Raw genomic sequence first — 26,678 nt, 5'->3', positions numbered from 1 at the left:
TTCGCCCTCCCCTGCAGTACATCGGATTGGTTCCTCCCTCAGCAGCACCCAACCCATGTCTCTCCACCTGGGAGTACATCGACTCAGCATGTCGACGTGACCTCAAAGAGGACGCATTTCAGACAGTGTGTGTGGAGAGAGGGGTTGTTTTATTCCATCAATCTGGAGAGAAGGGGAGGAGGAGAGGGGTGGAGGAAATGAGAGAGGGGAGAGGAAAGAAAAAAAAGGTGAGAGGGAAAGAAAGGAGAGACAATCAAAAAAGGAGGGAGAAAAAAAGGGGGGGTGAAGAGAAAAACTTCTATTCATCATCTCTGCAGCGTTGAGTGTATAAATAGCAAAGATCTGTTCAGAGTTATCACTGAGCCAATGCTTCCATCGCGGTACTTCATTTATTAAGACTGCGCAGAGATCAATACAGCAGACATATACACCCTGTACTGTTGACAAGATAATCTCATCATTATGAATTTGGCTTGGGTCGTCAGTAACATGAGCAATTGCAACGCTTATCTGAGATGACAAGAGCGGGGAGAAAAAGAGGGAATCCAAAAAGGAGAGTCAGAGCATGAAGAGGGGGAAGCCAGGAAGAGCGAGCAAGCACTCGCTTTTTTTTCTTCTTCTTCTTTTCACTAAGCAATGCTCGGAGCAATAGATAATGAAAAACAGTATTTCAGTACCAAACAGAGCAAAAATCAATAAGAAACGAAGCAAACCAGCAATTGATCTGAATGCTAAAGGCCCCAAAAAGATTTCTCTCCAAGACATAAACCCAGTGAGGGGCCAATTGAGTACATCTGTGTGGTACAATAGAAAAAGATGTGACCGGCCAAATATACCATTTTCAAAACACCATTAGCGCTCGCCATTGCCACAGCGACCCCGTAGAGCAAACACAGTCAACATTTGACGACAAATCTTGTGTGCTCACCACTTAGTGGGCCTTTTGTTTAGGCAATAACATCTCAGAGTGCCGACTCATTCGCCTCTGTTGCCACAAACACATAACAGCCACTGCAAAACACAGTGGCTGTCAATTCCCTTCAGACACACACAGGGCTTTAGACATGGGAGTCAGATTTCAAACTGTGCTACAGATATAAGCAGGAACAGAGGAGTCAGTGGGATCTCTCCTATTAGAGTGTCAGAGTTTCTCGAGATGCACTCCTACCATGCACACAAAAACATACACCGGCAGGATTACAGTTTCAAAAAAAAAAAAAAAACACACCACACACACGGCTCAAATTGCAGCAAAAATTGCAATCTCCTGTATGGGGCAAGTGTAATGTGCTCCAGTGATTGTATAGGTGAGAAGAAGCTGTTTTATATCAGTTTGTTTTGACAAGTAGTTAGACGAAATTAGAGCAAATGAGATGGTATTCATGGTATATCCCTCCAATCAATTAATCACATTACTGATGTAGCTGAAGAAGTGCTGATCTGTAAAAGGCAAGGACAAGAAGAGAGAGAGATTCAGGCAGAGAGGGATAAATCATTTCTCTTATACTAATGAGATAGAAGGTGAGAACAGATTCACATAACTCATTCTTTGAGCTGCGTGTTGTTTCTGCAGCACATGCCTAGGGGGCACAGCGAGGGAAGATGTGGCAGAAAGAAAGGCTTTCTCACGTTGGACTGGTGCCAAGACACAGCGGAGCGAGCTCTACTTTGTTTGACTTTGAAAGTGTTTGGTTTACAGCAAGGAGACCCAGCTGCTGGCAGTTCAAAGAATACATCACAATGTCGTGTATATACCTACGAAGCCTTCAATGAGCTGTGCATCTGATTGCACAATGCAGTGTGGTCACTCTCATCTGCAGCCATCTACTGCTGCAGGTACAGCACCCCACTGCTTAAAATGCTACGTCTGAAGACCCCAGGTGGGATCTAAGAGCCTTGAGGGGGCAGCCGGCCCCGACAGGGAAGCCCATTTCAATCTGAGGGAACCAGCAAGACCGGTGCTTCAGAGCGCAGCTGGTGGTCTCAGAGCAGTGTGTGTATGTGTGAGCGCACATACATACACACACACAGAGCTGCAGACACATGGCAACTGAATCTCAGATTCCTCCACTGTGAAGGTTATGTTTTGTTCTCTTGTTTCAGCGACCTCTGTTAATGCTCTGTTGGCTCCTGCTACTCCAATTCTTCCAGCACAACACAAGCAGCGTCAAAGTTAGTTGAAGAATGCACATGCGTGTTTGTTTGTTTGTTTTTTTTTTTTGGTCGCAATCTTCTTTTCTGTAAAATATATCATGTATTGAAGGGGATGAGATTAAAAAGGAAAAAAAAAATGCACTACAGTAGTCAAATCATTGATGAAAAATGCACAAATCCATCTGGTCTATCAGTACAACCGCAGTGCAACAGAAACATGGGACCTTGTTGAAATATATCAGCAGAGTAAGAAAAATACAAGACTCTCAGACAAGGAGCAGCAACAAAACTGACAGTCAACAAAAGCAGCAGCAGCCATGGCCTCCGTAGTCTTTTAATGTCAGAGCAGGAAATTAATTAATAAGTCGCACGGTCTGAATGTCTTCTTATGGAAAGTAAATCAATCAGAGAATCAGACTTGGCTGCTCCACAGGCTGGCTTGATATTCTGAAGCTGTGTTGTTGGTGAACTATTTCTCGTCATACATGCTTCCTTTGTAACTCACAACACACACACACACAGGCACGCACACAGACAGACAAATATGAGGGACATACACAAACACACAATAACTGGAAAGTGGATGTCCACTGACAAGCGGCAGTCTTATTATCATGCCCATGTCATCTCCAATTGGCTGCTTCCTACTGAACCAAGCAAATTGGTTTAATGTGTCCGGCCAATCTGGCTATCACAGAGGTCAACTTGTGTTCTCATATCCTGTCTCTTTCTCTCCACAAGCAATAAATAAAATTCCTTTGTTGCCCTGCATTGCCAGGTCGGGGGGGTCTGTTAAAATAATTGAATTACGCTGCGCAGCTAAGTGCTGTGTCCATATGAATGCACGGCAGCTGGCTGGGCTGGTGACTGACTGAGACTTGGATACTGTCATACATTTTTGCCCACTTTAAGTTATAAAAGGTTGAAGTTATAAAAGAAGTTCAGTTAATTACTCATAAAATTTTAAATATGACTATTCTTATTTGTGGACACATGAATTAAAATAAGGCCTTTTTGTGTGCGGCCTGATTCTCTTCTTGAGTAGATTAACTCGTTGCTTAAGTTTCTTGAAAACTTGAAAAATGACATTGAGACAGATGAGAGCTGAAAACAACAGAGTATAGAAGAGGTTACTACAGCTTTCACTACTCTCTCTGATGCTGTCTCACATTACACACAGACTCAGAAAAAAAGTGAGTACATGCCTCAAATTCTGCTTACATCTGATACTAAGTATCTTCTGTTTCCCACTTATCCACTGTTTCACCCTCCTCTTTGGCCCATGTGCACAAATATGTGGTGAGAGACCGCCGATGTTTATCGTGACATCTTCCGCTTTCCTCCGATTTGTTAAATGTTATGATTTATTAATGAGGGCCGATGCAAATATAGCTCCTTGTTTTGTGCTGCGCTTTACTGAGCTGCTCCAGCTTCAAGTCACACCGATGCTGTATTCAAACAAACACTTCTGAAGCATCGAAGATATAAAACCAGTGATGGTATCTAATAAACAAAACGTGCAGTAAAAATGTTTTTTTTTGTAACGTTTTAGTTAAATAGATGTAATGTAATTTGCAGTTGTTCCCTAGAGCAACACTCTGTGGTCTGACTTCACTTCCTCTCAGTTGTCTCTCTCATATGAGCTTTGGGGGAGATGAAGAAAAATAAAACCTCCCATTAATAATTCAGAATTTCAGCGTGTAGTGTTATGTACAGTAGCAGCAGGTTTATTTGAGGAAATGTGAAGATACACCCTAAGGCAAGCAGATTTTTATTTTTTTTTTTTTAAATATACTGGCAAGTTCAAATAAAACAAATCTAGCCTCGTGACACCGAAGCTCAAGTGGTCGACAAAGGCACACAAATTACGATCAGTTTTCTTGAACCGCCGCTCACGCCTGTAAATGACTGTTTGGAAGTGCACGGTGTGAGCGTCGCTTTGGTCGCCGTGGAAATTGTTTCATAACATACAGGTATACTGAACTTGTTCCATGAAAAGCTTCAGAGAAAAGAAGTTATCTAAAGATGAAGGGAGGCGGGGTGAAATAAAGAGTGCTTTTCTATTCATTGCCTCTGTGGCCACTGAAGTGTGGGAGCAATTTCAATACAATATATAGTGGAGGCTTTGATAAGACTTTTCGGTGGGATCCTTAAAAAAAAAAAATAAATAAAAGCCCGAGCCTGGTTACATGTGCATCACTGTGTTTGTGTGCACAAGTGTGTGCATTTCTTGGAGGAAGGGTGTTTCAAGGTTCGGACAAATGCAAGATTGTCACGCTCATAAAAGAGAGGGGCTCTGTCACGGAGCCTGCCAGCTAAAGGCTTAAATCACATGCCTGGAATGCACAATGATGTTACACCCCCACACAAAACACAACACACACACACACACATACACACACACGCCCATATACACACAAAAATCTGCCTAAATTATGCAGAGTAAGGCCATTCCTCGAAGCATCCATTTCCAACATCTGCCCCAGCTACATTGTTGGCATGCATATGCTCAACCTAAACAGAGCAAAGGAGAGAAAATTCTATCTCCTGTATAGTCTATTCTTAAATGATCACAGTCTCACCTAAAAGTGTTTTTTTTCTGAAATCTTTTACTTCACTGAATAGATTAATGACTACCAATCATCTCCTGAACCCATTTCAAAGCCTTGGGGTATTGAGAATACTTCCAATGTTGTTTTTATTGATGATACTTTAAATACAATGAATTCACTGTTCTGACAGATTTGAAGATTATTATTTGGCTATCGGGGTATAATAACGTGAGAGAGAAAAGAATTACAATATTTAAGACACACACGCCGGGTATTTTTTATTAAAGCAGCAGGAGACTTCCTATCAAGTGACAACTCTCAGGCAGCAAAGAGAGGACCCCTTTTCTCATCGCCCTCATCTCAGTGCAACGCCACAAAAGGCAGAATACCGCCACCTAAAGGCAGCTTTCAGAGCCACTCACACACCCATTTTGCCCTTGCACCACTTGCACCTTATTAACTTGGACGGTTTCCCACAGTGACAAGATTTTGGTTAATTAGAGTTTTATGGTGAATCAAATTACACCACTCCAAACTCATCAAAACAAATCAATATGATAAAATATGGACATTTTGAAAGTAATGAGACAAGAACATCTGAATGTTTGGTTGCAATGAGTTCAGCCTCTCCAAAGGGTAAAAAGAAAGTAGCAGACACCTACGAGCCAGCCATTTGAGTCTACAGCTTGGCACAGCTGCTGAGGCGAACAATAATGTGCCACAAAACCCTAAAATGTATTGAAGACCGAGCGGGCACAGGCCAGCGCTGCTGAGCGTTTTTACTGCAATCCCCTCTTCCAGAGCACTCAGGAATTCTCGCTGCAGATTGGTTTAAACCTTGATTCCACACTAAGTAATTCCCCTCAACGCCTTAAGCGGAATTAGGCATCATTACGTATCATCCATCTCCTTATCCCAGGAATTCTCTTCACAAATGAAATGAAGCTATCCACTTGGCCGGGCGCTGGCACGGTGGTGACAATGATAAGGACAGTAGAGCTTGGCTGACGTGTTCATATTATTTCTCTCTCCCAGCTAGAGACCGAGGCCAGCCTGTGTGCCAGTGCCCCACTATAAAACATCATTAGAGACCAGCGGCAGTGTGGAGAAAGACTGGGATTCGCAGACAACTACAGCGGCTCTACTAGTTGCAGATGAAGACAGTGGCACTAAGGTGCAACTCAGTGAGCGGGGGATGTGCTCTTTCACTCTGTCCGTCTCTTTATTTATTTTTCCTATTTAAGCCTATCCCCTGTTGCTACTGTAGTGACATATGGGCTGAGAGGCCTTGGGATCGATGGAAGGGGAATTCTGTCTTTGTTTCCTGACATTTTTCCCATAGCCACTCTCCTGACTCAGGTTACTTACTGTCCACGCGAACGGAGAGAAGAGGCTGAAGTAGAGAGGAGGGAGGAAAGTGATACGCTTCTGTACAGCTTCTGAAGAAACTTAATGCCTCAGGCTATCTCCTTCTACACAGGTTTCTGTTGAATAATACAATAGAGCACCCTGCACGCCCGATGCGTCGAGGGGACCCTCTGTAAACAAGACACTAAGGAAGGTGTTGTCCCTACTCCTGCTCATTTTCCCTTTGAAAGTCTGAATAAAAAGAGAAAAGGAAATGCACAAAATGGCTGTGCGGCGGTCTCACACAGACCAATTTATCATCTCTACATTACTAAAAGCTGACCGCAGAATGAACCAGCAATTACTTTGTCCTTCTGATTAGGGAGCCTTAACGGTCTTCGTCTTGACCCTTGGCCTTTGCAGCTGGTTCACAATAAAAGCAGAGCAGAGAGTACGAGTGAGAACAACACAGAGTGGTCATCCTCCCTGGTGGGAACACGTCGCTTCTGATCACAATCATCGTAATATGGAGCGCGCAGAAGCAAACAGGGACCTTAATGTTGGTACTTTAAAGTATGAGTACGTCACTGGAAAGAATGTCGCGTTAGAAGGCTGTTAAGTTTAGAGTAAAAAATATAATCTTACCAGACTCATCATCAATTCTAGAACTGATAGTAATCATAATATAATTTATGCGCATTGATCTAATTATAATTTATTTATACAAGCATGAAGCTACAACATACATAATCCCAGGGCACCTTCGAAAGGAAGGTTGCAATTTTTCAGAAATAATTCACCAGACTTAACCAAAGGGAGAACACACACACACACACACACACACACACACACACACACACACACAAGCACATACGTGTGTACAGGAAAAATATCCAACAGAACCAGACTGATGGTGGGTGGCCAGCTGCCATGACCAGAGCAATGAGGTGAACATCAGAATAAGGGTTAACTTTGCTCCGACTGCCCATTATACCCATTGTTACATACCACTGTCTTAAGCAGGCTTTAATCCTCGTCTGACACGACAGACTTTTAATGGGCTTAAGGCCAAAGACACAGGGAAGTTATCACGTTAGAGGCTTATACACCCTAGTACGCCACACAAAGTCCTATAAAGTAGCCGGGAAAATAAGTACAATCACTTAATCTCCAGGAATTAAAATCACTACAATAAGCCAAAAATAAATAAATAAAATAAAATAAAATAAATAAAACTCAGAATTGTATACTAGGCTGAACAAGCGTCAGTCACGTACTAGAGTGAACAAATTTTTCTTTTGATAAAGTGTTTGGATATATATTAAAATCGTACACAGGTAAATGTGATTAAATATAACTAAAGTTTTAATTATTGGATTAAGTCCAGTAAATGTCTGGGGATTTAAAATAGTTTTGGCCCTGAAATGAACATGTACCTGCGTATAACTCAGCCACAGGCTAAAGGCTTTACTCCAGAGGAATAAAATGACAGTGATTGAGTGATTAATGAAAAATTTCAACAGGAAATCTGATTTCAAAAGCCTGCCGTGACATATTTCAGGCACAAATGATTTGTGTTGATGTCACTGGCTCTGTTGTATGAGAGCACCAGAATGACTGTTTAATCCTTCTAATGCTCACCCCTCCCTTTCTTCTCATTCTCTCAGTGCTCCTGGGCCTCGCTGCCTCTGTCTGTCCTTGTCGTCTTTTTTTCTTTCATTTCACAAAACAGGGGGGCAAACGTTCATACTGGAAAATGGGAGCATTATGAGGGTTGTGACGTGAAAACGGTGGCATAATAGTGAAGGACGAGAGTGCAATTTCTCTTACCTGTATGATGGACATGCGGTTAGTAGGTGTGTCTGTAGTGCTGGTGACTGGGCCTGTGAAGCTGGTGTGGCATCCCACGTGGCCTTGGGGCACGCTGAGGTTATTGGCAGTGGGCTTGAGGTACATGACCTCTGATCTTGGTGAGCTGAGTGGCAGGCGTGTCTGGTAGTCAAAGTACATGGGAGAGGTGGCCAAGGAAGGGCTGCTTACCACATTCATCACATTCATGGCATCCCGCTCCTCCACCTCGCTCTGCACCAGCATGATGTCGTTCTTGTTAATCTTCTTCTTCTTGCCTTTCCCCAGCTGAGGGTGCGAGTACTCTGCTATTCGACAATTATAAGTACGAATCTCCTTGTTTTCCCGCTTGCACTTTATGGCTATGGTCACCATGGCAGCCAGAAGCATGATGGATATGATGCTTAGAGTTACAATAAGTGGCAGAGACATGTCCCAGTTTTGATTGTCCTTCATGTGCGGCAGTCCATCAGGAGGGCGTCCGTTGGATGCCTTGATGATGAGTCGGGCAGCAGCAGTGAGAGTTGGTTTGCCATGGTCCGACACTCGAATTATGAGCTCCACGATGGGGTTCACATCGTCCCAGAATGGGTGGGCTGTTCGCACCTCTCCCGTCACTGGATCAATCTCAAAGAGGTGCTCCTCATTGCCGTCCGATATTTCATATGTGAGCCTTCCACTCTCACCGTAGTCATTATCCACTGCTCTCACTGTGGTAACAATATAACCGACGCCAACGTTTCGTGGAACGTGAATCTCGGCCGTGTCGTTTTGGAGAAGCGGCAAAACAATGACAGGGATGTTGTCATTGACATCCAAAACACTGATGCGCACAGTGGAATTGCTCTCTAAGTGTGGTGATCCTGCATCTTTAGCAAGAACTTTAAAGTCAAAGTACTTGATTTGCTCATAGTTAAAAGATCTTACAGCATAAATAGCTCCGTTGGCAGCATTTACGTTCACGTATGTGTTGACATCGCCACCGCTCACATTAGAGTTGATTATGCTGTAGTACACTGTGCCATTCTGACCAAGGTCTGGGTCATGTGCCAGAACTGAACCCAGGTACTCTCCAGGGATGTTGTTCTCAGCAATCTGAAGAAGGTAGACTGATTTTGTGAAGCGGGGAATATTGTCATTCTCATCCAAAATCTTTACAGTGAAGGATTTCGTGGAATTTAGAGGAGGAATGCCGTTGTCTTTGGCCACAATGGTGACATTGTACTCATCCTGCACCTCCCTGTCCAAAGGTCTGTCTGTCACCACGGTGTAGAAGTTATCATAGTTCTCCTCAAGTTTAAAAGGGACATTACCGAGCACTCTGCACTGAAGCTGCCCATTTCTGCCTGAGTCCTTGTCTGTGACACGGACCAGAGCAATGACAGTGCCTGGAGGTGCTGCCTCACTGATGGCGCCCTGTCTCACAGACACAAAGCCTATAGATGGCCAGTTATCATTCCTGTCAAGCACTTTCACTGTGACTTTACAATGGCCTGGGATTGGATTGGGACCTAGATCTTTTGCCTGGACGTCAATCTCAATAACTGGACTCTCTTCATAGTCAATTTCACCCTGAATCTTTATGACCCCTGTTCTGGAATCTATGGAGAAGAGCTCGCGGATTCTCTCTGGGGCATACCCACTGAAAGAATAGACTACCTGTCCGTTGTTGCCCTCATCGGGATCTGTGGCGTTTAAATCGATCAGCACTTTACCAGGAGGTGAGTTTTCAGGAATTTCCACCACATAAGAGGGCTGATCAAACACAGGGCTGTTATCATTGGAATCAATAACTTTTACATTAATCTGCATGGTACCTGACCGAGGATATTCACCCCCATCAGTGGCTGACAAAATAAGAGTGTGACGGCTTCGCTCCTCTCGGTCCAGTGGACGTTCAATAACTAATTCTGGGAATTTAGTCCCGTCACCGCGGGATTTCACCTCCAAGGAAAAGAGATTGTAGTCATCGCGTGTTATTTGATAGGTCTTCAAGCCGTTGTCTCCTGCATCTGCATCATGAGCACTGGTCAGGGGAAAACGTGTTCCTGGCACTGCATTTTCTGAAATGTCAATATCAATCTGGTCTGAGGGAAAAGTAGGTGAGTTGTCGTTAATGTCCTGAATATCTATTTTGACCATACAGATTTCTTTGTCATTGGCAAACACCTCCATGGAGAGCTGGCACTTGGGGTTTCGCTTACACAAGGTTTCCCTGTCGATGCGCTGCTTTGTGTACAGCAGTCCACTTTGGGGGTCCACGTCGATCAGATGCGGGGCTGAGTTCTCCAGTACTCTGAAGTTGGCTTTCTTACCCTGTCCTCCCTGCCCACTCTGTTCGAGTCCAAGTCTGGCATCTTTGGCAATGTTCCCAATCACTGTCCCTGGTCCCTGTTCCTCCGGGACAGAGTAATTCAAGTTTTTCAATGTCAGGGCTTGAGCCCACAAAAGGAGAAAAAAGAAAATAGAAAGATACATCTCCACTCAGTAAAAGCTGCTGCAGTGTGTGTCGTGCTTACGCCTCCTTCGACCTGTTGATATTTTGTCCAAATTTGGTATTTCTGTTATTCGGGATCAAATGAAGAGTTCTGTTCATCGTGTGAGGCCTTGACATTTGTCTTTATAGATTGTCTTTGCTCTGTCGCTCTCCTCCTCTGCGAGCAATCTGTGGTGCTGAATACCTAATTTATATTCAGCTGAGCACCCAGACTCATCTGAGCAATAATCGCAATCCAGTCTCCAAACAGAATAGTCATTGTGAGTGTTCGCTCTTACCACCTAAGAAGAAAAAAAACAGAAGAATATTTTCATTATGACATGTACTGTATATCTATGTGTCAATTTGTCATTAAAATGAAACACAGTGAGCTACAGGAGCCATTTATCCAGAAAGAAATCAGATCCGCTGCCAAGACAAAAATGAAACAGGGCTCATGTGTAATTCATCTCCACAATTATGGGGGAAGCTTGTCAATTAGTTAACCTTGGGAAGACACTCTGCGCAGCCCAGATGCACAGGCGAATAACGATTCCCCTTGAAGCTTATTTACAACATCTATTACTGTGAAAAAAACAACATCCAGAAAACGGTCTCTAATCTATCTCTGATGTTCGGTGTACTATCTGACCCCAGCACGATAATGGCACTTCCTCACATTAAGAGGACGCTGACTGAAACTGTAATAGGGCAACTTTAATAATGTGTTAACACTGCAGGCATACAACTGGAAATGGCCTATTGTGGCGGCTGTTTGAATAAGTGTGTATAAAATGAGCCTCTTACACGCATTAACAAATCCGCATAATCCGGATATTTAAAATGAGCCTTATAAAAATTCAGAAACGAGCTGCCAACATCTCAGCACAGCCGTGTAATTCTCTCTGTCTCTTTTCTCTCTCTCTCTTTCTCTCAGACTCCTCGGTCCCTGGAAGAAGAAGCTGTTGCATCCGCACGCATAAAGAAAAGGTTGAGAAATGACAACAGGCGGGGAGGAGAATGAGATTGCAAACTTACCAAAAAGAATTTGCGCTAATACTCCAAAAAAACCAGAAGGACGGAATGAAAAGAGTCAGCTCCAGTCGGGCTCAGGTAGAGTTTCATCCCCTAACATTTTCGGTGGGTTGCCTCCGCATCCCTCCTTTCCCCTCTCTGAGCTGGAGGGGGAGAAGAAGCCTCCGATGCACAAGCAGGCTACAGTGCAGCGCAGTGGAAATAAAAAAAAAAAAAGAGAAAAAGAAAAAAGAAAAAAAGTGCTCCAGAAAAGTATGACTGTAATGTCAATGAGCTGAAGTCCTCTCCGCTGTCTGATTAGGATGCAGCGGCTCGCCTTCAGCCCGCAGTGAGTCACGGTGATCTTCAGCAGGGAAACTGTTCACAGCGGAGGGAAAAGAAAAGATCCAGGTGTGTCGAGAAGGTACATCCAAAGTGAGTGATTTCAAATTGAAAAGAAAAAAAAGGGAGAGGGAGAGAGAGAGAGAGAAAAAAATGTTGATCTGCGGGTTGTTTCCCCGGTCCGCTGCGGCGCAGAGTTACTGCTTCCCGGAGTGGCGGTTTGTCCTTGCACGTCGTCCCCGTCAAAGTCCACGAGACAAGCTGCTGAGGAGGTGGTCAGCAACAAAACCGCGATCTGACACAAGTCTCCACGTAGCCGCCACGGGGGGAAATGTGATTTCTTTTTTGTTTGTTCAATACACACGCACGGTCGTTATTTACTATTTTGCGCACGTAACAGAGCCTTAAGCACAGAGAGCGCTTCCTCTCACTGACTGAACTCCGGACACCGCATGGTGCATTAAACATTGTCGCTTCTCCTCCGGCAGCCAATGAATTTGAAGAGGTGGGAAGAGAAGGAGGGATTCAAAAGCCGCTCTGGGTACAGACTACAAATGATTGGTGGCTCGTAGTTCACCACCGGTGGCGGATCGTTTTTTTTTTCTTTTTTTTTTTTTTTTTTCTTTTTTCAAATATCACACTTCATTGTTGTTTACAATAAAGGAAACGGTGAGTTGAACACGCCTGCCAACAGACGCATGGGAGGCAGGAGGCTGGACTGCGCTGAGATTTCATCTCACTCACAAGTAACGGACCAGAATATGCTGATGTTTAACGGAAATCAGGAGAATGTCCATCTTTTCACCCTTGGATTTACAACTGAACCCCACTCACTAAATTGACTCGTCAAACAGGGAGAAAGCCCCACATAATTCACGTTGTCTCTTTTTGAAAAGGGTTTTGACTCAGTTTGAAAATAACAAAAGAAACATCCGTATTCACACATTGTTCATTATCATGCAGGGAGTTTTGCCACCCAAGGAGGAGCTCTGATCTGTTAAACATTTTTTTCTCCATGTACGTAATTAACAGGTTAAAGAGCCTATCAGGTACATGTGAGTGATACTGTTGATTGCTCAATGTGAAGTAATCATGATCTCAGCACGTCGTCTTCAGTTTAATGTGAGTTATACTGTGTAAATTCAGTTTCAAAAACTCAATTTGTCTTTTTTTTTCTTCTAGTAGTTCTACTTCAAAGATAAGAACCATCAGGCATTTCTGGCCAGCAGTAACAACCCCGAGATTAATGTTTAGTCTGTTAACAATTTTCCATCATTGTGGTAATTTTGGATAAAAGATTTCCAGATATTGAATTTGTGGTTTTCTTTTTGGTTTTTATCTGTTCTCGTTTTGTTTTGTTTTGTTTTGTTTTTTTATTTTGAGTTCCCAAAAGTGGCACACATTTTTAGTCAAGCCAAAATTTGACATTTCACAATTTAGGTTGGTTACTGATGAAAAGTGTTGTTGCTAATGTGCCAGAGATTATTTAGTAGCAAATTTGAAGACATTTACATTGGTGGTCCCAGTGACACTCAGCAGGGGTTACAGTGCTGAAATGCAAGGCGCTCGACCTCCATCCGGTAAACTTGGATTCAGCGTCTTGTCCAAGGACACTTCAGGACATCTCTTTGTCGATCTCGGGATCAAACCACTAACCCTGGGGATTGTAATAAAACTTGCTCAACCACCTGAGCCACAGCTGCCCTCAATTACAGGGGTATTAACTAGGAGTGCTGAACAACTGATTAGAAAGATTAACAGTGCATCAGGGTCAACTTGCAAATAAAGAAAACACACAAGAAATGCGAAAACTTCCAAACATCCCGGTAAATAGCAAACTATTTGACTGCTAAAAAAATTCAGTATTATTTGTTTCATAGCTTCAGAAATAGGTTAATTGGCATTTTAGATGTCTATTTTCACGACTGCTTTCTTGTAATTGTGCTGCAGTTTTGTCAGAGATGAACAAAACCTTTCATTTAGCGTTGCTATTTTGACTTGTCAGCATTGTCCAGTATAATCTTGTATAAACACGGGTCTCAACCTCTTCGACTTTCACGCTGACCTTTCTCTCTGACAGGAGGGAATGACAAGAGTGTCAGATTCGTTTAGTCAGATGGCGACCAAAGCTCATTATTAAACAGCAGGTTTGATGTACTAATGTCAAGATGCTGATAACTGATGAAGGTAAATGTCACATCACTGTCTCCATCGGTGCTCTGCGTGTGTGTGTGTGTGTGTGTGTGTGTGTGTGTGTGTGTGTGTGTGTGTGTGTGTGTGTGTGTGTGTGTGTGTGGATGCAGTGCACACTTGGTGTGAATTTACTTAAACTCCTGGACATGAGAGTTTTCCCAGAATTATTGAGCTGCTGACAAGTAACAATTTATTTTTTTAAGTTGATTTTCTACATCTAAATGCCAGTGTGTGTTTGTGTCAAATAATTTGGTGCACGCTTGAATAAACTTCAATCACCAATTTTTCCCCCTAAAGATTGCAGATTCCATTGCTGTTTTATATGTATATATAATTTTCCCAAATAATATGTTTGCTTATTTTTTTTCTGTTCAGCTATGAAAAGCAACACGCTGAGATTAAACAATGCCAGGAAAATCACCTGCCTTGATGAAATGTCACCAGTGCTGCCAGAGATAAACCCGGCCATTAGCAGCTTTCTTCATTAGCCCAATTAAATGGCCCTCAGGAAATGCACTGACAGAAAGCGTATTTGGAATGGGCTGCTGGTGAACAGCTGCATTAAAACCCTATTTCGTAAATTAAATTTCAATCTAATGGCAATGGCCTTTCTTCAGGTGGTAATAAGAGAGAGGGGGTCTCTTCCTGCCTCCACTATTTAACCCATTTCTAAATTTCTCTTCGCCTTCCTTTCATGCACTCTGCGATTCCTCTTCTTCTTCCCGCAAGCAATAAACAGTGCAACGTTCTTCCAACAGAAAGAAATTCAAGCCATGAAGATGGAATATGTGGAGCCCCAGTGTTCTCTCTCTCTCAATCTCTCTCTCTCTCTCTCTCTCTCCCTCTCTCTCTCTCTCTCTCTCTCTCCTTCATCTGTTAAAAAACAAATCAGAGCTAACTTTTACATGGGGAGAGTTTTGTCTGTCACCTCTTTCACCACTACTTTCTATTTGCTTGTTGTTTGTCTCCCACATTTGTCCACGTTTCCATCCCAGTATGTGCCTCTCCTCGCTTTACTCTGCTCAGCGAGTTTGCAATGTTTAAGAGAGAGAGAGAGTGTTGAACCTCTTGTTTATTTTGGTCTGCTGTGGGCCCTCAGTGGAGAGAAGAGCTGCTTTTCAATGCAGTCCCTGCTTTGAATGTTATCAGCCAGTTAAATGGAAACATAGCCAGTAATTTTTTTATCCTTGTGTATGATAGTATGAAAACAAAGACCTTCACATTGATGATATTTTAGGGGAATGTGGGTCTCTTTCAGTTTCCAAAGACGTAAGCCCTTCACAATCTACATTAGTTACAGCAGCCGTATATAATGCCGTCTGACTGCTCGAAGCCATTAATATTAATCTCTTTGCCACAGGTTAGCTGCATATCATTCGTTTTGCTGAAAGTTAGTTCAGCCTGCGTTTGACCCCATATGCTGTATATTTTACAGGTTAATCCCCGGGTGTCTAAGAGACTGCTGAAGCCAAGGTTTCTGACAGCATAATAGGAGGTTATAGAATCAAACTGAATCTAGAAAAAAAAAAAAAGGATTATAATAAGTGGGACTGAAAGAAAGATAGCTTCCTGTTGTATTTTGAATATAATTTGCACAAACGTTCTTGTTGTCGGTGCCTTTTGGAGTTTTTCCTCTTGATGCGTCTGTCCTGTTACCCCCTTTTTACCTTCACTTTCAGATTTGAATACACTCTAAATGGCAGCAGACAAACTATGCTTAAAGGCAGAGTTAAACTCTCAATAAAAGAAAAAAAAGGCTTCATGAATCTTGAGATCTATTGGTAATGGATAGAGCTTGTAAAATGGATTGTAAACAATACTAAATGAAAAGATAATTTCAGACATCATTTCTGTATTCTATTTATCAAACAGACGAGAAAAAACAAGTGGATAATATCAATTCATTGATTTTTTTTCTGAGTTGAAGCAACTTGTCGACTTGTCATTGAATGTCAAAATTTAGTGAAAAAGGACTAAATACTTTAAATGTTTAAGAGTTGATGAGCTTGTCTGCCACATTGAAAATAAGAATAGTTTGTCCCGCAGTTTTCTAGTTCCACAGGAAAACATCAGGCCAGTCCTCACATCTAGAAGCGGCGCATTAAGCCGAGTTGGATGTGAGAATTAACGCTCTCAGGCTTGTTCTTTGAAGAATAACAGTCTACTCCTCTGACATGAGGGAGATTAATTGTAATTATCTCCTAAAGCTTCTTAGCATCACCTATTGCTCTCAAAGAACCAAATCACATTCAGCCAGCTGAGGGTGGACACAGATTATTGGCAACACATCCTCGTACTAAAGCGACACAGAAGAGTGAGTCTGAATCAGCAGAAGAATTTCTACACGGTCCAAAGAAAACATTTGTTTAAGTATTTTAAGTGTCTTCTTTCTATAAGAGTGATCCCTAACCCTCTTTTCCTGGAGAATAGAGGCTGTGGATTGCTTTCTGATAGCTGATTTAGTGCAAATAAAGTTGACAGACACTCTTTTCATGAACATATCGGTGCTTGAGCCGTTCAGAGAATACCAATCGACATTTCTCCAGGTCTGTTCGACATTATAACAGTTTTGATAGCCCCTCTGTTATCCTGAGGATACCCTGAAGATTGATTTATGTTCTCTACAGGATAGAGACATGAACAGAGAGGTCTTACTGTTGAAAATCCTCACGCCAGAAATCCCCATGTCATCTTCACAGCAGCCACTAGAGGCTTCAATGCAAACAAATCCAGGTTGATGTTCACACTTCTTCACAATCAGTCAGTGGCGTTTCTCATCGGTGTATGAAGAGGGGCTCAATATTGGTGCAGCGATGAGAGGCATGTCTATGGTTATACCTACAGCATGACTCTTGTTCATCCTGACGTGCAGATAATTACCTTTCCACTCACCTGCAGCGCTGGGTGCCATGCTGAGACAAGGAGAAGATGCCAGCTTTGCCCTTTGGCATAGGCAGGTATTTGTTAGAAGAACATCAAATAACTCACCATGACACATAACCCCATTTATTATTATCATCCACTGCTTTAAATCGTCCACCAGCTCCGGCTTCTCTTCTGCCAGACACCGGTTTCCCATCATTATTTCACAGGTTTTAACATTATTTTGCATCAGATAATGCAGAAAGAACTGAACACTTCCTTTCAAACCTGGCGGAGGAAGAGAGAACAGGCAGTCATTGGTATTGACACAACCACTCACATTCCCCTACAAAGCTTTTGTTTTCCTTAATAATATTACGGAGATTAATTAAAACAACAAACAGGTGTTTATTAAGCAGAATAAAGGGCTTTCCAAAGTGACAGAGGAGCCCCCTGAGAAACAACAGACAATAGCTTTTCATCACCACTTATTAGCAGGATATTAAGCCCCTGTTTTTTTCTGTTGAACTGACAATGTAAAACTGCTGCCTCTGACAGAGGCTCATTTTCTAATGTTTATTCTGCAAATTGAAGGTATGCACACATTCACATGCCGTTCTGACAATGACAGAGATGCTGGTGGTGATAATAACTTGGATTTCCGGTAACTGAAGAAAAACATTTGGTAAATAGAATGTTTTCTGATATGAATAGGGTGACATTGCCTTTTATATTTTTTTCTATGTTGCATGTTTTCTTGAAGTTTTTTGATACTTCAAAGTGTTTCAGAAAGGACATACAGCATTTGTTTTTGTCTTTCTGTATGTTTTTTTTTTTTTTTCCACCGAAAAACTTTGAAATAGATTGAATTGGACAGCGTGTATTGCAATAATATATGCTGGCAGGTGTTTGTACAGCAACACAGAGTTTTATCACAGCTCTAAACCAAAGCAAAAGCTCCTAATGAAACCCGTGGCCTTGCAGACCTTGTCCTTCACCACAGACAAGTGACTGGCATTATATCTTCTCAATCTGAAACCTACCATCTGCTCTGCTCAGAACGTGGGTGAGCTAGAGAAGTGAGAGCATTCCAAGAATACCAAATAGTAAACACACACTCTCAATACAGTGAGGAGTTTTTTAGTCATTCAGTTATTTGTCGATTTTTATTTAGGACGTCATGATATACACAGCCCAGACAAACAAACTTTAATGTTAGAATATGATATGCAGAGAGGTTCTCACATTCCTTTGTTAAGGACAAGTACAAACACAAGTGTGAAAACAATGATGGATGAAGTTGATGATGATGATAAAAGGTTGAAATAAGTGTCATCACAATGTGAGAAAAATAAACACGTGCCAAAATGAACACAAATGAAATAGAAAAACCACTTTTTTTTTTTTTAATTTAAGTCATTTAGCTTGATCAGTTAATCGAAAACTTAGTCGGAAGAGTAATCGTAAGAAAATTAGTGGTTAGTTCCAGCACTCGGTGCCACGCTGTATCAAGCGTGCTGCTTTACATCGAAATGGGTCAAAGTGGTTTTCTGAAGAGGGGCGGGCATCATGTGGGTCACTGCATTATTTCTGGAGATTCTGAAAGAACGAGTGTTGCAGGATTGTTGAAAATTACCGACCAATTTTATATAGGTGACCTAGTAGAGGGTCTATATTTGTCTTACATTGAATTTACTGTATGTGAAGGGAGCAGATTTGTCTTATCCTCTATCGCACACATAATCTCACTTTATCAAGTCTTTATCATTCCTTTTATATTACATTGCTGGCAGTTTATGTATTTACTCAAGTCTTTCAAAGTAAATACGCCGCAATGTTTGTATTAAAAAGCTTTCATATGGCTCATATTTAGAAATAACATATCAAGGTTTTCCTTTTTTCTGGGATTTAAGTTCCTCAAGGTGCATTTCAATCATGGCTGATAGCAAACAAATGATCCCTTTATTGTTATTTTGTCTTTTTTTTCCCCACTCAACAGCACTTCTGAGCTGCTTTAATATCTCAATTTTGAGGTTTTGAAGGACTTAAAACAACATTTGAGACTTGGCTTTTGGCATTTGACTTGACTTGGACTCAACTAGGCCAGCTCAATTTGTCTTGTCTGGGACGATTTTGACTCCAGGGACGGTCGCAGTCTCACCCTCTGTGGCTGAGCGTGTCTGCCTCTTCTTCCTTATCTCTCTTTCTCGCGCTCCCCCCCTCACCACGCGCCATGCACCCCTTTCTCTCGGCGCAATACAGCAACCGGCTTCTCCTTCCCTCTTCGCGACCTCTGTCTCAGTCACCCTGTAGTGAACAGGTGTATCTGTCTCTGTCCTGATGAGTTTATTACTCTGAAGTGTCTCCATAGTCCCCGCGGACCCCCTGCCTCCTAATACGCTTAGCCCTCACAGCTTATGTCAGCCGGAGTGGGTGGTCTGATAACGCTCCACTTGATCAAGCCATTCGCATCAGGGTCCATCTGGCCGGCAGTCACTTCGGTCAGCGTGTATGTCAGGGAGGTGACACACAGACAGACAAACACTCGTACAGAGTAACCTTCCCCTCACCCATTAAAGGTGATGAGAGCGGCGCTGCTCTGTGGTATCACTGTGACCAGCTTTCCAGACCCAGGGAACATTTTGAGACATCTTTCTTTTTTTCTTTTTTTTGCCAGTGAAGTGGTATGAAGATTAATGCGGAGTGACTCAGCTTGGTTCCTTCAACACATCAAGCTGCTGCGCTCTCAAGGGGAATCAGAAATAAGTTCACAACATACGCAGCACCTAATGGAGTGATTTTTTTTATTTTTTTTTTTCCATTTCATTCTTATAAAGAAATCTGAAATCATGTCTCGGGTTTAGCCAGGTAAAACCACAGCGTTTTTCAGGCTGAACCAGCAAATTCTGTGTTTTTCCACTTTGTGTTGCCTTGGATGTGTTCTTGACTTTCTGCACTATGGGTGTAAACACTCCTCTGATGAGCTGTCTGTTTTTAAATTAAAAAACACGCGCGGGTTGAGAAACTATGCATTTATTAGGACATCCAAAGATCCTCAGCACCATTATTATTCATTTGGAGTTCTTTCTCTGGCCACCTGATGAATGCCAGTCCAATAGTCACTCTCTTTTTAATTACTTGTCTGGACAGTCCCAGCTCTTGGGAGAGAAATATGAGGCTCACCTGCGAGGAGTTCCTTTATGTTTACAAGCCGGTCTGCCATTTGGTGCAGGAGGAATAGTGTGCAGTGGGTTTATCTGAGCTGTTTCCGTTAAAACAGCCACCTGCTAGCAGCATCTGAAAGCAAAGCTAATGAATGGAATGGCAGTGAAGCTAAACAGTAATGCTGCTGGCCTAGAACTAAAACAACATAAAGAGTTTGAACGTAGTAAACTGCCTCAGTGACTTTGAGGAGACTGCATCAAGGTTTAACTACAAGAAGTAACTCTCTTCCATGCAGACGCAGTTTGCTCTGATAATACATTAGCTGTAACATTTCACCGTAACCAGGCCAAAAAAAAAAAAAAAAAAAAAAAAAAAGACAGAAACAACACATGATCAAACGTTACGGCACGTCTCCAAGTGTTCTCCATTTACAGCAAAAGCGAGGACCCAGGCTGTATATTCATTTCATTTGTAGCGTCACACTTGACTGTTACCTGTCAACTCACAGCATAAAAATAACAACAAGCTCACGCACCTACTGAGCCATTCATCGTGCAGGTGTGACGAGCTCGCTTTAGTCCAGAGGACACACACACACACACACACACACACACACACACACACACACACACACACACACACAGTGCCATCTTATCTCAAATGAGTCAGATCAGTGAAAATGATTGCATGAAAAACTATAGATAACGAATCAATTTTCTCTCTTTTTGCAGTGCAAAGACGTTCTAATGAAATGGTCATATTCACTCTACCTTTTTTTTTAAAGCATAACTTATGGTAAATGGCCAAAATGTTAATTAAAATGAGAACTCTCAACTCCTATCTACCATATCTCGAAAGATTCATGTTGCCTGAAGCCTGTTGATTTTCAGGAGGCACAGTGTCTGCAGGCGTCGCCACTCATGTCTTCATGTCACCCTCACGTGAAGGATTCAACAGAATTTAGCTTGAATCAGCTGTATTGTGTTGCTTCTGCTAACACTGTGAGAGCAACAGTGGATAAATATAGAGTAGCTGTTACTTTTATTAAAAAATAAATAAATAAAAACTGATGTTTTTTTTTTTTTTTTTTCTCTAAATTTTGCACTCTGCAGAGTCATGCTGCAGCCCCAATGGGACCCTCTGGTGGGGGCATTTCTGGCCCTTGGGCTGCATGTTTGGCACCTCTGCTGTAACGGCGTCATGCTAAGATCCTGGATGTGAGAGGAAGAACAAGAGGTGACTTTTTTCTTTGGCTGTGAATAACTAGGAAATTACACCAGCTCCTTCTCTCTCTCTCTCTCTCTCTCTTGCAAATGCCTGCTCCGCTACCTTCGAACCAGCCGATATCAAAGGGGTTGAAAGCAAAACAAAGACCGTCCCCTCCCTATAGAGCAGCACGGAGCCTGTGCTTAGATGTGGATAACACTGAAGTGAAAGTGCAGCACCTGATTCACTCGGAACTGTTGTGAGTCTTTGTAGAATCCCAGCGACTTGAAGTATGCATATGGGTTGTGTTCCTCATCAGAGGATGTACACAACAGCCAGGAACGACCTTTTGACTCTGCAAAAAAAAAAATCTGCCGGTGTTTCTCACATTTGATGTTTACCCATGCTAAAAATGGTAGGGCTGAAAATCAGGAGCATTCCAACAAGTACTGATGCTCTGCTTGTTTGCATTTCTATGTGGTATTGTGTTTATTAGTGTCCCATATGCTTATTCCCTGCATCAGTTCTAAAATAAACATATAGATGAACAGAAGATAAGTCACCACACTTTGCACCTCTCCCCTTTCAGCCATTCTCTCACTGGAGAGGGTACACGCATAAACATAAAATCCTCCAAGTCAGTGAAATATTTCCCCCTGTTCTATTAAGACTATGTTTGATGTAAGTGCTTACCCTAAATGTTTTATATAAGAGCCATCTGCTAAGTGAAATTAAGAGGGAAACATTACCACCATCTAGTGGTAACTTTACAAGAGCTTTTTTTTTTTCAGTCCCAGTGGAAAATCTCATATACATGTTGGTGTATGTAATGCATATCATAGCTTCAATTGTTATTGTAATGTCTTGGGAACATAAAATATCTATCTATCTATCTATCTATCTATCTATCTATCTACATTTGTATTTGTTTACTCCCACTAAATGATTTTAATTGTATATTCTGCTTCACTGTCGTCTTGCCATGCAGATCAAGTGCTCTGATTAAGGGAAACCTCAAACTAGAGCTAATTAGCCCGATAATAAAGAATTCTGAATGTCATGTAAATTATGAATTCACTTCTAGCGTGTCTGAGCAATTATCTTCAAATGTGTCCTTTTTAAAATCCCCTTTTACCTGTTTCAAAGTGCCAGTGCTCCATGTTTATATAATAGACCGGCCCATTCGACAGAGCATTTAGAGACTGCTAATAAGCCTCGATCGTGAAAGTCATGAACTCGTCCTCGAGCCATCACTGACATCCATGCGCACAACCTGCCTTTCTGTGCACGTGACTGATGGACAGTCTGCATTTAAACTGAGAATCTAAATCTATTTTAAAGATGCAAAATGTATTTTATTTTCAGATTTATATATATTTTATTTATATATTATTCACACAGTTGTGGGTTTTGTACTGTTGCCTCGCAGCCAGAAGACTCATGCCGGGTCGGTCAGGCTCCTTCTGTGTGTAGTTTTCATGTTCTCCCTGTGCTACGTGCAAGTAGCTGCAGTCATTCATGAGATACGGTTGTCTGGTTGACTTGGTGGCGCTGAATCGGCAGTCAGTATGAGTGTGAGTGGTTGATGGTCTGTCAGTCTGTGTTTGCCCTGTGATGGACTCGGGACTTGCCTTCGGTCATAGTCAGCTGGGAGCCTCGACTGTGATGAAGTGGTTGTTGTGTGCCCCCCTCAAAATTCTATCTTCACTAACTGGCGGCCAAACTGTGACTGAACACTTGAGGATCAGGTTTTTAGAAACTAAAATTTTCATCTTTTATTTCCTATATTCAATGCTGCAATTGCATTGAATTTACAGCACAAAGTGAGATCCAAACCTGGTGAAACTGCTTATCCTCTTCTGATAACCTGTGGAACCAATACAGAATCAATTTTTGGAAATTGCCTGAAAACAAAAAACAGTGGAAACTGAAGTCAGTTGTTCCCCATATCCGATATGGACAGCAGATGGATAGATCTGTTCCTTGAACACCACTGCTATTGAAGTACAATTATGAAGGCAAAACATAAATCCGCCTTGTGGAAATGTAGAGCAACACTCTCACAGCCCATGTTTTTACTTTCTGCCACTGAGTTTAACTATCATTCACTATTTGTTGTGTAGTATACAGATGACTTAAAGGGGCTGTATCATGCAAAATTCATTTTTTGTATGTTTTAACCTAGTTATATAGTTATGTACTCACGAAAAACACCCCCAAAGCATTTTTTTTCCATCGTGCCTGCAAGTATGAGCTTTCCTCGTGTTTGTACTGCTCAGAGAGGCAGCCCCTCCCGCACCCGTGAAAACGCTCTGTTTCCCACATTGACGTCACACGTAGAGGATGGCTCCCGTGAGCCCCCCTCCCGCAGGCCCTCGGCAATCAGCGTTGCTGCTTTTTGTATGTCCGATTACGGAGATAAACTTTAACCATCGTCTGAAAGCAACAATCAAGTAAGAGCAAGAGTCTGAAGGGTCTGCGCTTGGTGAGTTTCTAACAGGAAAAGACGTTTTCGCGTGTCGTTGCGTGTAGAGAAGGTAGAGCTAAAGAGCTAAAGCTAGCCAGCTATTTGTTTTGAAGCGTTGATTAGTTGAAGTACGCTGTCAGTCAAAGTCCACAGGGGGAGAGGCGGGATTTCAGTGAAACAGAGCGTTTTCTCTTCCAGGTTTCAGAATTAGCCCCAGAAAATCTTTTATTTCACACAAAATGACTTTTCCTTAGCGCCAAAAATAAACTATTACCATGTTAGAGCCATTTCTAGGGTTTGGACGAGCTAAAAAAGCATGATACAGCCCCTTTAAAGACAACAATCTAAGTCCGTAATGTAAAACAGAATGTCTTTTGTCATTTTTTTTTCTTGTTTTTGTTGTCAAGGTATTGATATAATTCTGAACATTTTGGTAGAGATTCTTGTTCAATAAGCAACTTTCAATACTAGTAGAACACTGGTAAAAACTTTTAATTTATTTGTTATTTTATTTATTTATATTGATAATGATTAAGACTTGTTATAAAAATATGATGCACAGTCTGCCATATGGTAACTCGACCTCAGTTAACTCAGATTTCTTGGGCAGCGTCTGACCCTCGATGCATCCTCTCCGCTGCTTTGGGCTTCCTTAGAGAGGCTCAGCGGTCTGGAGCTGGTCTGTCCTGAAGGCAGGACACTCTCCACACAGGTGTTCAGGTGAATACAGGGACAGATTATCACACCCACTCACACTGGAGCACAGACACATTTTAAGTTTAGTTTTGATTTTTTTGATTTTTTCGAACAAAATTTATTGGTCTTTCTCTCCACAAAAGAAAAACATAGTTTTTTAAATGATCATTTTACCACCAGTGTGGTTTCACAGAAGAGGAGTTGTTATTGTTCCTGACTATGTGAGAGAATGTCCAGGTCTTTTTGTGGTGAGTTTGTATATTCTCCCTGTGTGCAATGTTTTTCTGTGGGTCGTCTGATTCACTGTCACGGTCTAAAAACATACATTTGATGCCAATTGATAGCAGTAAATGGCCTTTTAACGTAGGCCTGGGCGATATACCGAAAATTTATCGTTACCGAAGTTTACCACGATAACCGACGTCATTTTGCCCATGTCGGTAAATTCGATATTTAAAAAAAAGTCCGCTTTGGCTGTGTAGGTGGGCTGTGTTCATGTCCTTTTAAGACGCTGCACTACGTGACTCCACCAACTCCTGTTTAAAATCCCAGCAACCAGCAGAAGAAGCTGTCGGCAGAGCAGACAGACGCCGCTCGACCCTCTGAACATCCCAACCAGCAGACGTGATCTCTGGACACAGCATGGAGACATGCTGGTTTAGCCGCTACCGGCTACAGGCTAACAGCCTACAGGGCTGCAGATTACTGCTGGTCTACCGTCCTGGACAGTGAAACTCCTCATCAGCTGATTGGCTGATTTTTCCTGCAGAAGCTCCTCATGCTGTTTTATTGGTCAGGCCATATGTTCTGGTGGTGTGTTTGTTGTCTTCTTCTCCATTTTGGAGCTTCTGTGTCAGAGTGATAGCGCCATCTGAAGGCCTGGCAGGTGAACTACAACGTTTTGTGTCCTTGTTAAGCTGCGTGGATGTAGATATTTCCTGAAGCGATGCTGTGTGGACAGGAAACTGAGAAGGAGATTGCAAACAAACAAGTTGGGCTCATCTGTAGCTCAGGGACAGGTAGACATCCAGTTGTGTTCCATTCTCAGCTGCTCATAACACCACATCACACTGGAAACATCTGGAACCACGTAATATTAATAATTTCCCATGGTCTTCCAGTCATCAGATTTTCCCTAAAGCCCACAGAGAAGACATTTACATTACCAGCAGAGTTCTGTCGGATTTGGACGTCTATTGCTGTGAAAGTTAGGATACATAGATATGTTTTGTACCCTAATCTTGATAAATCTAATAGAATTTCAAGAAAATTGACCCCATATAATGAGAAATAAAATAATAGTGTTTGCACCACCTGAGCCCACAGTAAACTGTCAGAAGTTTAATCCAGTACAATATAAAGCTGTGATTAAATGCCCCCCAGTAGTTATCGTCCATTTATCATTATCGAGGTGAACTGCTCAATATTATCGTGATATTGATTTGAGGCCATATCGCCCAGCTCTATTTTAACGTGAATGAATTGTGATGTGGCTAACGTCCAGTGTTGATGAATGTTGAATCAATGTATTCCTTACCTCGATTCCTCTGAGAAGTCATGGTTGAGACTGTTTTATGTTTGTCACGTTTTTGAGCATTGCATTGATGAACCTGCTAACTTATGGAGTATATTAATTTCAACACTGATAAATGGTATTTATACTGTAATAGAAATATCTGGCATTTAGCAAAGGAAGACACTAAACATAGTGAAATTCTAACCTAATATTGGGAATAGTCACCTAATAATGGGAAAAATACAGAATACTGTCACAACGATCCAAGCTGGCCTTGGTTTTAATGTGTTCCATATGAGTTAAATCAACATGGTAATTGTGGATTGTTTCCTACCTCCTGTTGAGTCACAGTAGCTGGCTTCACACAATCCAAATGTGGAGTGGGCGGGGCTGGTTTAGAAGGCTAGTGTCACAGCAGTGTGCTAAGTATATATTTTCTTCTTGTTTCACTTTGATTCATTGTGTCATCTCGGCTTGGCCTGTCAACAGACTCATTAGAGGAGCAGGTACACCGGCTTCCTGGCTCTTAAAGAGGTGTTAGTCTGTTTATTTTTTCAAACAATTGAGGAGTAAAGCACATAAGGAGAACAGTGCGCTTTTAGATTCTAACTGATTGAAAGTGTGAGAAGCTTCATTATGAGGAAAACAATGTGATCATAGCTGGAGTGTGGAACTGGTTAACTGGTAAGAAAAGAAGTGTGAACTAATTCCACGGGCATAATGCGGCTCTGAGGACAATAATTCAAGTTACACGAACAAAACAAAGGCAATGATGCAAAGAATGTTCACACTCAGCACAGAAGGTCTTAACACACAGGTCTTAACACAGACATATCTGGA

The 26,678-nt window shown here is 42.0% G+C and overlaps 1 protein-coding gene and 1 long non-coding RNA gene across 5 annotated transcripts in view; one reads left to right on the top strand and one right to left on the bottom strand.

Annotated features, from left to right (window-relative positions):
* The window catches only part of pcdh17 (protocadherin 17), a 58,246-nt gene extending 46,088 nt beyond the window's left edge, over positions 1 to 12,158 (bottom strand). For 2 of the 4 annotated variants that reach the window (XM_030096638.1, XM_030096654.1), the window contains exons 1-2: positions 11,416 to 12,158; positions 7,884 to 10,679 (exon numbers count right to left, since the gene is read on the bottom strand). In XM_030096638.1, coding sequence (XP_029952498.1) covers positions 7,884 to 10,379 — 2,496 coding nt within the window. In that variant the 5' untranslated portion in view covers positions 10,380 to 10,679; positions 11,416 to 12,158. Of the gene's footprint in view, positions 1 to 7,883; positions 10,685 to 11,415 lie in introns of those variants that run through there. The other 2 variants (XM_030096662.1, XM_030096646.1) reach the window with 2 other exon arrangements.
* On the top strand, positions 190 to 11,622 carry LOC115392135 (uncharacterized). Its single transcript, XR_003931821.1, has 2 exons — positions 190 to 227; positions 11,574 to 11,622. It is a non-coding gene; the product is annotated as an uncharacterized LOC115392135 (long non-coding RNA).
* Positions 12,159 to 26,678: the final 14,520 nt, after the last annotated feature.

Source organism: Salarias fasciatus, chromosome 1, assembly GCF_902148845.1.
Source record: "Salarias fasciatus chromosome 1, fSalaFa1.1, whole genome shotgun sequence".
Classification (NCBI taxonomy): domain Eukaryota; kingdom Metazoa; phylum Chordata; class Actinopteri; order Blenniiformes; family Blenniidae; genus Salarias; species Salarias fasciatus.
Note: the sequence above shows the minus strand (reverse complement) of the source record. Positions and strands in the feature narration are given on the sequence as shown.